The 14,024-nt window shown below is 39.7% G+C and overlaps 1 protein-coding gene across 1 annotated transcript in view; it reads right to left on the bottom strand.

Annotated features, from left to right (window-relative positions):
- PHEX (phosphate regulating endopeptidase X-linked) overlaps positions 1 to 14,024 on the bottom strand; it is a 103,458-nt gene that overhangs the window by 76,970 nt on the left and 12,464 nt on the right. Inside the window, exons 4-7 of the mRNA XM_040057033.2 lie at positions 5,271 to 5,357; positions 4,000 to 4,226; positions 758 to 826; positions 76 to 192 (exon numbers count right to left, since the gene is read on the bottom strand). Of these exons, the coding sequence (XP_039912967.1) occupies positions 76 to 192; positions 758 to 826; positions 4,000 to 4,226; positions 5,271 to 5,357 (500 nt within the window). The remainder of the gene's footprint in view (positions 1 to 75; positions 193 to 757; positions 827 to 3,999; positions 4,227 to 5,270; positions 5,358 to 14,024) is intronic.

The raw sequence follows: 14,024 nt of genomic DNA, 5'->3' as shown, positions 1-14,024 counted from the left end.
CTTTCATTCTGCTTCTAAAACGCTGTTGATATAATGGCTTTTCATTTCAGTACAGGAATAATTTAGATTACCAACCTCTGCTATTTTAACTTCCAGTTTTAGAACTGATTTCATATCAGATTCAGCTCGGGAGGCATTTGCACCCAGAAGCACTGCTGTATCAACCATGAACTGCAAAAAGGCATCTCGGTACTGCAAAGAAAGAGAAAGACTGAAATGACAACAGGAATTGCTCTTGAGCAGAGTTGTAGCAGTAGACCAGAAATGCCCTGCTATAGGAAGGAGTATAATACTTTTAAGCCTTAGGAACCAAGGTTGTTCTTTCCTTACCTTCAATGCTACGCAAGTTAAAAAGGAGAAATAAAATATTGTGCATGACAGAGACAACTGCTGTGGTTCAGACTACAAATCTCAGGAAATGCAAATCATAGTTCTGGATTCGGCTGGCAACTTTCAGCTCTTACAAATGGATTAGGCAATGTGTAAAAATGTACACCAGTATTTTAGGCCAGCTAATACAGTAAGCACCATGGGACAGAAGTACTTGTATAAAAGTGCAAGCTTCCTTTAGGAAACTTTGCAAGAGTGTTTTGATAGAAGTGGTGTTTTCTGCTAGATGCCCTGCAAAACCCAAATCCAAACAAAACACAACTCTTTCTCCAAACTCAAGAGTTTGGAGCTCAACAAAACCAAACCAACAATGAAAAAAATATGAGAGGAAAAATGGTGGCTCTATTTTCCACCTGAAAATACTTACAGATTTGGCTTCTGTGGTATTTTCTAGGTAATCCTCTCGGGATGCCAGAGAGAGGCTTGCTTGATCAAGCTGTTAAAAACAACATACAGTAACATTTAACAGCTAAATTAATCAGATTCAAAGATAAAGTGGTTAGAAGCTTTGGAAGGGTTTGTATTTTTCTGGCAATTACGGTAGTTGCGTGCAAATATCTGACGTATAAAACACTGCACCATGTGTTCGACAGGATTTCAAAACAACAGGAAAATGCTAAGCTATGCTGACAGGTGTTAACTAAATCATATTCCTGTTACCTGAGGAGCCTCAGATGACCCCTGCAATAGCTGGGTCACCTAAAGAAAAGAATCACGGGTGTGATTTAGGTATTTAAAACAGCTATTTCAGTGAGTAGGAAATGCAAAAGGACTGGGCCTACAGGATCAAACCTTTGGTGCTGATGACCATGCACCCATACTATGCCTATTTCAGGGGTACAAGAGTCAGCTTGGGACCACAGCACTCTAGTGCAAGCACCAAATGGCCCTGAGGTGCTGGAGCATGAGAGCTGCTGTCCATCTAGGAGGCACCATTAGGTTTTTTTGACTGAAACTGAGATGACACTTCTGAGCTTCACCCTAGACCAGCACTGGGTGATGTTCTCAGTCTTTTGAACAGATGAACTGAAACTGAAGTGGCTACCAGACAGTTCTGCATGCACAGGATATTGTTATGTCCCCAGTACTTTAGCTAAAGGTGTCTGGTAGTCCAGATGAAACTTTGACCTTCACTTATCATTTCCATCTAAACATGGATCAGATTTTCTGATCTACATTCACCCCAATATTGGAATTAGGCCTGAAAAGTTTGAGATCTGCATTTAGTGTTTTGAGTGAAACATCTACACGGGAACATTTGCATATTGCTTCAAATTCCTAACTAGGAAAAACTCAGTACACAGCATATATTTTATATAAATTACTGGGAACTGAGATTTCCCAGAACTTTTCAATGTGATCAAATTAGGTTAGGGTATGGAAGCCAAAGCTGAAAACTTCAATCAATCAGCTTCCAAATTCTGAATAAGATACTGATTGGAGCAGAAACAACTGCTTTGATATTCTAAACATTTTTGTTTTGATGCTGCAATTGTTTTTAAAAGATAAGTCTAGTGAAAATAGATTGTATTTATTCATACAATTCATATAAGTATTTTTTAATCTAAATACTTTAGGTTAAGTGATTTATATTTCACATTTTTTACATATAACAAATAAAAAAACCTTAGAATTTAAAGTGAATAAATAAATGTAATGTTTTCTTCTACTAGTTGATATTCACAAACTTTAAAATATACCATAAACAAATAAAACAAACCATCCTCATAAAGGAGTATTGTGATGCTCAGTAACTGTCATTCTTTGTAAAACAGCATCACTTTCTTTTCTTAGCACAATGATGCAAAAAATATATATTCTTATGCTTTCTGCACATGTGTCTTTGCAACAGTTAACTTCACGTTATTTGGGAAATTTCAATTATGTGACTTACATTAAATGCTCATTCAAATACCCTGGTCTTAAGAATTAGATTTGACAGCACATTAAACCAAGAGAGCACAAATATGAGAAATAAATGAAAAAAAAAAAAATTAACCAACTGCTTCAGCACACATGGGAAAAAAAACCAAAACAAACAGATGATATTGAATGCTGAACAAAGATTTGTTTGGAGTTTCCACTTCTTTTATGACCCATTGATGATTTTGCAATGCTGAACAAAAAGAATTCTGCAATAAAGACATTTTCACAAGCAGATTGAAATACTCTGTGGTACATCTACACCCCAGGGAATTTGTTAAAACATGGACAAAGTAGAGCATGGCTAGCTGATGCATTCTGCAGACCAAGGTCCTAATCAAATTAACATCAGAATACCCTACAGAATGATATGTTATTCATAGCATGTAGGACTTCAGTTAGAAATTTAATTCCTAGGTGCCCCTAAGCATAGAGAGTGAAGGTACTGCTGGTTATAAATCATTTCCCAGAGACCAGCAGTGAGGGTGTCCCTGCCCAACTATTTGCTAACAGGTGACTTGAACTGAAATACTATGACAAGAGATATCCAAATAAACATCTCCCTGATTTTTCTGCCTCAGTTCTTTTAAGTGAGTCTCCAGCTGAAAAAAACCTGACAGGATCTCAACAGCATCGTAGCAGAATGACATCTTTAATACAGCCAACTGTTGTCTGCTGTTGGCTATCCAGGAAAATGTCCTAGAGATGAGGAAAAGTTACCCTTCAAATTTATGCCAGTTAAATGCCTCAGTCAAAAGACACATGGAAGAACTGACTTAGAACTGACATCCACTCCAGTACCACCACGGTCTACAAACACAACATATTCTCAGCTACATTAATACAGCTAGCCAAGATGCTAGCAAATAAGGGTCACAGATCCTCTTTTGCTGCGATGAATGCCATCATAACTTTCTTATTTCCTTATGTTCCCTCTCTCTTGCCTTCACAAAGTATTTTCTTGTAGCCGTGGAGGGAGGGTCTGCTCTGGCCACTCATCTGAACTGCTTCTTAAACAATGCATTTGGCTCAGACACTCGGTCTTGCCACAGTTATACAATTTTATCTGGAGCTTTGGCAAACTAGAGGGAGGCAATATTTCCTGAGTCTGTTTTTTACTAAACTGTTGTGTAATGCCATGCACTGTTAACAAACTGGTAATGTTTTGGTCTAAAAGCAAGAGCATTTCAGGAAAACAGTAAATTCTCTTATTTCATGTTCAAAAGCACTTGGGATATATCTGTATTGCAAGGAGCTGTATAAGCACCAGATTAAGTGCTTCCATCTCAAGAAAACCAGCTCAATTTTAAAATATCTGCTACTGATAGACCATTTTTCATTCCCACAGACAAAAAGCATTCTTCATGCAAGCAAAGAGTCATCAGCAGCACACAGAATTAGATATTGAGTTCTTTCTCTCATGCACGTAGACCCTGGCTATTGGTCTACTAGACATTTTTATGGGGTTTTTTTATTATTTGAAAGAAGAAAACCTGCACAGAAATACTTTTCAATAGTATGTTGTTGCCACTGGCTTCTACATAAACTGGCACCTACATACATCTGTAAGCAAGCAGATAATAAACAACAACAATTAAACGTAAACATTTGGTATGTAAATGTGTTTTTAAAAAAGAGACCATAAAATACCATGCAAAGTAACCTATGAGAAATGCCGTGCTGTACCTTCAGGATATAGCGATTGGAGATTTTGTCATCAGCAGCCACATACAAGCGGATGAACACAGAGCTGCTGTACTGGCCACGAAGAGTTGCCAAGGCTTGGACTAAGCTGAACCTCCTTTCTGACCACAGTCCTTCAGGTCCAATATTGGATTCCAACACAGGCCAGCGGAAAGGTGAGTGCTTCAGTATACTTAACAGGGGTTTCACATCGGCTTTTTCAATTTTATCTGAAATGTCAAAGTGTGACAATTACATTCCAGACAACTCCAGTCCAGCAGCAGCCACACAAGACAAAGATTTATTGGCATTGATTGATTTCCAAGCAAGGCAATCACAATAGCTGAAACTCAACGCCTCTGCTTTGCTTGGGAGCACAGCAGCATAGAAGTCCAACCGTGTTTATCTGTATCAAGAATAAGAGGCAAGTCAGTGCCTTTCAGAAAAGACAAAGGCTGGAATTAAGTAAATTTAAAAAAAAAACAAAACACCCCTTGCTTAGGAATTAACATGGAAACTCCACTGTTTTTGGGGAGGGGGGTTATTGATCATAATCAAAGCTAGAGGGGCACCACCTGGGCACCAGGGCTGTAAAGCAGGCTGTCTCACTTGCTGGCAGTCAGATGGGCCATGCTGGAAGGAAACTGTGCAGGAAATAAATCCTAAAAGAGTCAAAAGGACAAAGGGGACTTCCAAGTCTTCTTTCACCTGTGCAGCAACCTAAGTGTAGTGATGTGTCCTGAATTATTGTACATTACATTACAGCAGCGTTTACAAGCTGAGGAAAAGCACTCTGCAAATGTGGCTAGCTTGCTTGACATGGAGATACCAAAGTTAAGAGTCCAGGGCCATCTGTACCCAGCCCTGGGGTAGTGTTTTGATTAAACAGATTTAGAGAAATGTAGAAGGTGATGAGCAACAGGCTCTTGAAAGTATCAGTATGAGAATTTCATCAGAGGATTCCTCTGATTTACTAACCCCAGGCACTAACCCCACTACCGTGAGGCGCAGCTTAACACCCTTTTGCACAGATAAATATCTCTTCACCATTCAGACAAGCAGAGGTTTCTCTAAAACTGACTTCTTGTGCCTGGGTGTACCCCAGTCTCAAGTCAGCTTCAGATGTGTGAAAGACCCTCTGCATTCAGTTGAATCCATATCAGCAAGGTCCATGCACCTGCCCAGAGCTTCACAGAGCTCTGCAGAGAGATAAAAAGCCTGTCTTTATAAATACAGGGAATGCATCTATGCCCTCCTCAAATCAATTCACTTACTCTCATTCATGCAGGATGCATAAAGGATCTTGGCCTTCTGTACAGCTTCACTATCTCGTCTTTTGCTGATGGGTTTCTCTAGTAGTGCTGAAAAAACAAAATTATTTTTTCAATACTTTGGAAAATGTGGACACTGTTTTCCTGTTTCAGCATTTGGTTTAATCATAGCATTTGTTTAATTAAGTATGAGGCTCCACACGTACTTTCTTTAGCAGCAGCACAGACATAATTGCACCTTTTCCAATCCCCAGCTGAGAAGGATTTGTTATTTATTTATTTTTAAGAAAACTGAGATAAAGCCAAATGACAGATGCAGCTCATTACTCATCCTCACAACCAGCTACCCTCAGCAAACTGAGGTGACAGGCAATCACGGGGTGAGGGTAGGAATCAACACACAGAGCAGGGAGTCAGGAATTTCTTCCAGTGGCTCAGCTTTTGGTGCTGATACATTATGAAATCAGGACCTAACTGAGAAGGTTACAAGATTCCAGGTGAAAGCTGTAAATCTGCCACAATGCAGCTGCAGATAAAAAGTACCATGGCTGAATGTAGAGGCAGCTGAGCTTCAGAGAGTTCTGTCAGCTCAGGGGCTGCACAGCACAAGCACTTCCATGGCCAAGAGAAGCAGGTAACTCTTGAGCACAGTACAGGAACAGGGCTGGTGAATTCTGTTGGACCTTGTCTGGTTTTGAAAGACCCAAGCAGGTCCTGCACAGCCTTACCTTATTGTTACTGGAACCACTGGAAGGAGTGGCTTTGCTGGTATCAAGTCCCTCCTCTTGTGTGCTCAGCCAGAGCTAAAAAGCCTAGAAAAATTCAAGACTCCCTTCCCTGCCCAAAGTACCACCCAGGGCTCTGCGTTTTAAATGAGCAACGGCAGCACAGTGCAAATGTGCTGAGATGCATGCTCCACACAAAAGTGCAACACAAGAGTCCCAGAGGCCTGTGAATGCAGAGGACCACTGAGACTCCCTTACACCAGCCATGGCAAGACCAAACAGCTCCCACATGGAACAGGATTGGGGTCAATGCAAGGTGATTCCTCTGCCAGGACTGGCTGGGGACGTGCAGAGTGCTGGAGAGGCGGCGGTACTGCCATCCAAAAGCAGCACCCTCCTGCAAACAGTGGCAGCTGCTCACCCTCCAGCCCTGCTCTTCCCGCAGCTTGCCAGAGTCCATCCCACAATGCAGAAAGGTGGGTGTGACTGCTCAGTTCTACAGCTGAGAACAGCCTGGGTTTGCACAGCTTGTCTCAGTACTAGGAGCTCACTGCTTGAGGCAGCATTTTAAGGCATTTATTTCCCAAAAATCTCCACAGCACTCTGAGGAACCAGCCATGGTTCCTCTTAGACATTCACCACCTGAACTCATGTGAGCTCTCAGAGGACCATAATGCAGACCTCAAACTGTTTATTACTTTATTACTCAAGGAATACCATTGTGATGAATAAATGTCACTTGTTCTCTCCCTCCAACCCCTTTTCTCCTTAAACATACAAAAACCCCCATTGTCCAATTCTTTTGCTTAGACCCTTAAGAAATTTAATGAGATTATTCCCTTTTAGTCATGAATAAGATTTTCCCCTAAAAATATTTCCAAAGAGGATAGCTTTGGTTTTAAATCCTCTAGTATTTCCCAAATTGTTAAACACAATATAATGCCAATCATCAACATGTATGTTCAGTGTACACAATTCTTAGCAGCATAATCAGACCTGTTCACATTTTTAAAATGGCATTTTAAAAGAAATGATAAATGAATCCTCCATAAAACTAAGGATGAAAAACTACTCTCCCATTAAAGCCATTACAATAATTTCTGTCTTTGCCAGTGAGCTTTGAAGCTAATAAAATCCAATGGCTAAAACTCAAGAGAGAAACAGATTATAAGAGCCAATATAATCAACTCTAGAGATACAACTGCATCAAACTGTATTAAAATCAGGTCTGGTGTTTTCCCATCAAACCATGTCATTAATGTGACCTCTTACTGCAGAGAGTGAGGCGGGGTAGATGTTGCCAACTTGATCAGAATCCTTTTATGAAGACAATTCTCGGTTCTATAATATAAAATCCAGTGATCAAACATAAAAGACTTAATAAGTTGCTTAAATCCTGTGGACACTGGAATAGGGGGTGTGATCCATGGATAGTCTTTAGGCTATGGAGGTTTCCCAGCCTTAACCTCACATTTTCAGCAAGATTTAGAAGGTCAGACCTGGAGCATTGCTCACATCCACATGATTTCTACATTAGCTAGTATAAAATCCAAATTCAACGTTTAGAAATTTGCTTCTTATTTAGCTCACAAATACATACGGATTTTACAGGTCCTTGAGTATTTAAGTTCTTAAAGATAAATAGCAAGAGAAGGCAAGAAGCACAGCATACAGATCAAAGATATATGTAATCAATTAGTCTAGGGGTTGTTTATTCATGGAAAGAAAGTCACTACTGTGATTGAGATCAATGCAAGCCCATCAAGCTCTCTTTAAATTAGCAGTATTGGGTCCTGTGAGTAGCCTGGCTGCAGCTGCAGGCTCTGACAAACCCACTCCATACAGAGCATTTCTGTTCGTGTGGGTCGATGCATGCTGCTCTCCACAGGGCAGCAGCTCAGTCTCTGCTCTCCCAGGACTCTGCAAGCTGAACAAACCTGCCCCAGGGCCATCCCACACTCTCTGAGCAGTGCTTCTCCTCCTGACACCTGACATGGATTTCAGGTTCTCATCTACAGTAAGGGAAATGCCAGCCAGTGATATATGGAGAGCAAATTCAGCCCCTCAGAAAAAAATTCACCTGAACTATAGCTGTCTGGGAGAATTTCCTTCCACTTTGAAAAATTGTAATGGCTTCAGATATTTTCTGTTTCAATGCCAAAATGTAAGCAAAACCTATGTTGTTTTTTGAGGGATAGGAAGAGAAAGACCACCAAAGACCAGTTAATGTTGAACCTCATAAGATACCACAGATTTGCTGTTTAGTTTTTTACTTTGTCTTTCCAAGCTCCAGCTCTCACACCTCACTAAGGAATTGTGCATATTCATATAAATCCACTGAGAAGTTCAGTCTGATAGGTTTTCCTAAAGCACAGGTTCCTTAAATTTTGACCTAGTTAGGAAGATCAGGGCTACCAACATTTTGACTAAAATGGCTCACTTAGCACTGAGGAGGACATTGATCTTGTTCTTGGATCTGTCTTGCTTGCTTGCTTGTTTTCTGTTTTCTTGTTTCAAACTAGAAGTTCTAATTTCTTAAAGCAATCTTCCATTTTAGGACACCAAACTTTTACCTCTAAAGAAGAATTGTTAGGAATAAATAGTTTTGATCAGATTAGGAAATACACATCACTCCAACAATATTGAAAAGACACCTTTAAAATAACAGCTCATTTGTCAGCTCTCATTTGAATGATACAGCACTAGACATAGAATAGCAATCTGGCTGCAGAGGTTAAAAAGAAACCACAATCTAAGCTGATTTCCAGGCATCTGAAAAAGCACAAAACTGTTATTAACATCAACCAAAACTTAACAATTTATTGCTGCTACTGAGTTAAACCACTAGCCTGCTTGCAAAGCAGAATATCATTACCAAAAATCACCAGGACAAACAAAGTGAACCAGCATAGTTTAAGCCAGCTGAATGTACACTTTGGATCCCATTTCCTTAGCCAAATATCAAGTATACATTTGAATGGCTTTTTTAGCAGAACAGCTATTTTTCAATTACATCTTTCACTTTCTTCACTTTTAAATTATTTCCAAAGTCATTCTCTTTGGACTAAAAAAGGATCTTGGCCTCTATCACTAACCTCAGCACCTCATTGTTCGTGTTTCCATATGCACAGAATGTCCAAATGCAAGATTCAGGTTTCCCGTCACATAAAACTTAGTTATGGCAAGTGTCAACACTTATTGTCAATTGCACTCCACAGTTCTGTAATAATGTAGCTCATCTCATCAAGGAGCTACCACTTGCACAGTCAGAAACTGGCTAAAGGTGTTCACAATATCCTAAACTTCCTGAGACTGTAAATGGCTTCATCATTCATTTTCTTGTACCAAGGCATTGGGGGTGCAGAAGTTCCCATTGCAGTCAAGGTTCTTGAACTTCTGTCACCCCAGGTCAGGCACGTTTGCATCACTGCACTCCCCAACTCTTGTATAGAACACAAAGACTCAACATCACTGACAAAAAAACACTCCATAGCTGGGAGTGATCTTCGCTTGTCTGAACTGGAGATGCTCAGATATACGGTCAAGGAAAAAAGGCACAGCTGGGGGTGGGGAGCTGGGACGGGAAGGAAGAGAGCTGATATTGAATTCCTTTCACATAGTCTTTTTTTCAGGGCAAGAGGGCTAAAAAAGGCCAGCTTCCTGTGGTTCACTACCCTTGAGTAAATAGCAATCATCTGCTGTTAAAAGTGAGAGCAAGGCACATTACAAAGTAAGCTTTGCATGTGTGTTTATTTAACTCCATACTATTCTAAAGCTGCTAAGGATAGTCTTGCGGTTAAGTTTTACCTTTAACCTTACTTTCCATTTCCAGCCCTTGTTGATTTTCCAGCCCACTGTCTTGCATAGCTTCATTTTGGTTTTCAACCACCATATTTTATTTATGGCACCAAGAAATCCTGTACCTTTCCTTCGTCTGACTTGGACTGCGTGAAAAAGGATTGTAAAGCCAGATTTGCAGAGAAAAGAAACATGCACGCCATTTATTCAGATTAGAAATATTGACTCAATTTATCAGTGTCCTGATCAGATTGTATATATACTGTATCCTATCAGACAGTTTTCTATGTATATAGTTGTGTTGAAATCCTGAGAAATACTATGTTATTCACGAGGCTTATTTCCTATTCTAACAAGAAAAATAAGAGTTTTCTCTGCACTTTACAACCCTAGATGCAGAGAAATCATTGGGTTAGTAAAGTCAGTAGCGTTTTTTCCATTAGATTTTGTCCTTATCCTTTTACAAACATTTGCTCTGTGTGGAAAATGCAAGTTCAAGCGTTTGCACAGTGATATCTGACAATGATTTGAAATATATTTTCATGCTTAGTATCTTGAAGAAAAACAACTCAATGTGCAAACATCCCCCAGGGAATACGTTTGGACTGTAAACAAAACAAAAATTATACAAGAACCCCAAGGGACATCCCATTTCCTGGAAAGTTGTAACCCTGGAGGAGTGAAAAGCTAGAAGCAGACAAATAATTCAGCATGAACTCCCATGGCAATGCTAGAACAGACGGGAGTGTTGGACTGCAAAACCAGAGAAGTATCAAAGTGGGAAGATGATCTTAGTGTGTACACAGGCTGGTGAGACAGACTGGAACACAGCCTGCCCTTTGGCTGTCTGAATTGTAAAAACAATGTTGGACAGTTGGACAGAGGGCAGAAAAATACCAAAACAGTTGAGTTTTTTCTTTGGAGGGTGTGGCTTGAGAAATAGAAGGGAGGCTCAAAAAAAGCATATAATGAGGGAACATGATTTTCCCCCAAGAAATGTGAAAGGGTGATGGGATCACAATATCAAAACACCTTTAGAAAATGCTTGGTGCCAGAGAGGACTTCAGTCTATTGAAAAAAAAAAGACACAAAGAAAGCCAGCTGTTGAACAATGAAGACAAATTCAGCAGTGACAGTGATTAACCACTGGAACCAGCAACCAGAGGAGATAGTGGCTTCTCTGCCCTTTAATATGTTCAAGATTTCATGCTTTTTGGGGAGATTAACTTTACCCCAAAGTCAATTATGTTTTATCCCAGTGCAAGCTACTGAGCTGCATTACATGGGTAAAATAGTTGTCTGTGACACAAAAAAGGTCATAGGAAATAATCCAGTGGTTCCTCCTACGATTGCACTCTATATATTTAGGATACAGATCTCAAAGCACTCAAAGCACATGACAGACCAAGGAGACACAGCCATTATCCATTGTTGCAGATAAAGAAAGTGAGCCACAGATTGCTCCTTATCAGAGTCATAGTGATTGGAATAGTGCTCCTTTATGAGCATAAAGCTTGCTGAACTTGATCAATACACTCAAAGACTGTGATCCTTTGGAGACGGTGAATGCCCCTCAGTCCCGTTTCAGAGACAGTGGGAGTTGCTTGGCACTGCCCAGATGATGCTCAGTACTACAGTGAAAGCAGCTTGTAATGCATTCTTTTTGGGATCAGACTCAGAAAGCAGCCCAAGGGCCTCCACATTCAGCAGGTTTATTTGCAAATACCCAATGACAGAGAATTTCTCTTTCAATACTTGAGCAATACTCTGCTAGTCACCCTCCCCTCACTGCGCTCTACAGCTATAAGAACTGAGTTTCTTAACTGATGAGAAGAGTAATTAAAAGATCTATTCCCATCTCCAGCTACCAGTGACAACTTTTGTTTCCTCCCTAAATTAGCACTGTTATGTGCTACCTCTGTGAAAAAACAAAACCCAAGTTATCTTTTGGAAAATTGCAGGTGATCCTCTGAAGCCAGCAGCAAGTTCTTTTAAAGAGGTTCTGTGAGGATTTACCTTTTAAATGTAGAGAAAAACCTTCTGAAACCTTGGTTGGTGTTTAGCAATTAAATCAAACACACAACACATGTGCAGAATGTCATTCCCTGAGGTCCCTGTACTATAAGAAAATTGTGATTAATCTAGCTCTCATTAAGAATGTCTAACCTCTAATTCCCATATTTTCTTCACACTTAAGAGGTATGGCAAAAGAGTTTCTGAAAAGTAACCTCTAAACCCCAAGTATCCAACTGCACTTGTGCCACTGGGGTTGTCTGGCACTCCAGCTGTAGCATGAAGGCTTCACCCTCTCTTCAAACTCTCAGCACACTGGATTTCAGAAGCCAAGGTCAGTGTGGTTCACAGAGCAAAGATTTGACCAGGATGCCAAAGGGCACACAAAAAACTTTAAAACCACAGTGCTGTTACAGACATCACAGCTAGACAAATGTACAGTCTGAAGCAACATGAGCTTACACATTCCAAGAGTGATCATTTCAGAATGGTTTGGGGCCAGCTGACATTCATTTAGAGTATCTGGTTTCCAATTCCTCCTTTTCAGAGTCTAAAGTGGAGGAGAGTTGGCAGTGGTAAGTTTCATTGTGCCTCCGAGGGGCACAATGTTCTACCCCAAAATAAAAGCACTGGCCACAGCATATAAAATTATACACAAGACTGCTGTGTAATGTTAATGTTCCTGTCTTGATACATGAAAATAAAAATTTCATTAGACTGCAACATTCCAGGTTACAAAACAGTCAAAGAAGAAAAACTCATACATATATTTTTATTCTCATCATTGTGGAAAAGGGACTCTTATAGCTGGAATGGAGTCTAGAGGGGAGAGTGAAGAATATTTTACATATATATATATGTATGTATGTATGTATGTTCTGAAAGGAAGTGACAGACTTGTTTGGAATTTCAAGCTGAACATACTTATTGGGAACAACACAAGCATCATCAAGCCAAGATTATTCTTGGAGTTAAGTCTGTTCCCTCAGAGCACTCCTCTGAAATCATTTTCAGAATCATGGACATCTGCTGTAGGACACAACATTTAATGTTTCAGTACAACTTTGCCCCTCTTAGCAGGTTAATAGCACAGGCCAAACTCCCACACAAATGCACCAGCCCAGCTTCCATTTCAGCATTGTTTTTCATCTGGAAGCCTTGGAAGAAGAGCAAAGCAAGATCTCGCCTGCCTGGAAAATACCACAGAGAAAAATCTCAGTGGATGTGCAGATGCCTGCTCACAGTTCTTGTCCAACACCTGTGCAACCCAACCTCAAATACATGATTTCAAGGCCTCATTAAACTCCTTTATGCCTTTAAAACAAAAGTTCAGCTGAGAATGTCTCCTGATAGGCAATTTAAGTGTGCAAAGCCACTTCTTTCCTCTAGCAACAATTGATAGCAATACAATATTTGGTTTCTGAGGTTTCCCTAAAATATGGCCTAATCTAAAATTATTTCTTTTTTGTAAACTACTAGTTCTGCTAATTGCTCTGCATTGCTCCTTGCTAGTCCAGGTATCTTATGCACAGTCTGACACGTGCAGTCCAGAATCCTCTTCCCCACTGCATTAGGAGTGAACTGCAAATGATTGGTTTTCAAATAAAAATTTGTTTCCAAAAGTCCAAAATAAGAAAACACACAGTCTAAAGATAAAATTTTTACTCCTTCACAAATGAACAAACAAAAAAAGCAATGAAAAATTTTCTTGCCATCATAAATATATTAAATATTTGCTGAATTGTTACTGACATTAAGGCTCTTCTTCCTTTTCTTTGTGCATTGGTGGCTGTAAACAATTCTCGGTTTCAGAGCACAGGAAGGGAAGCAATCCAAACATAATGCAGTACAAAATATATTTCACTTCATTTTATATATACCTAGTTTGAGTTTCTGATGAATTATAGTCCAGATTTCTCTACTGTTTGCTAAATATATATATATATATATATGGGAGAACAAACTGGCATAAAAGGTTTGCAAAAAAGCTTTCTCCATATGCTTAAAGTTACCCTTGCCTAATTAAAGCCTTTTGCTTTGAGTGTCTAAAGTAAAATAAAGTAAGAAATCAATACACCTTTCTGGTGTTCTCTTTATAATGAAGTTCTTAAATTTTTCCAAAGCGTACTTTATTTCCACTTTCATGCTTTTTGCATTCCCTTCTTAACCAGCCTTCTACTACTTTCTTTTTTTTCCTCTCAGTTCCCCATTACTAATAATC

The sequence above is a fragment of the Hirundo rustica genome, chromosome 2, assembly GCF_015227805.2.
Source record: "Hirundo rustica isolate bHirRus1 chromosome 2, bHirRus1.pri.v3, whole genome shotgun sequence".
In the NCBI taxonomy this organism is placed as follows: Eukaryota; Metazoa; Chordata; class Aves; order Passeriformes; family Hirundinidae; genus Hirundo; species Hirundo rustica.
The sequence above is the reverse complement of the archived record's forward strand: the minus strand, read 5'-3'. Positions and strand labels throughout refer to the sequence as shown.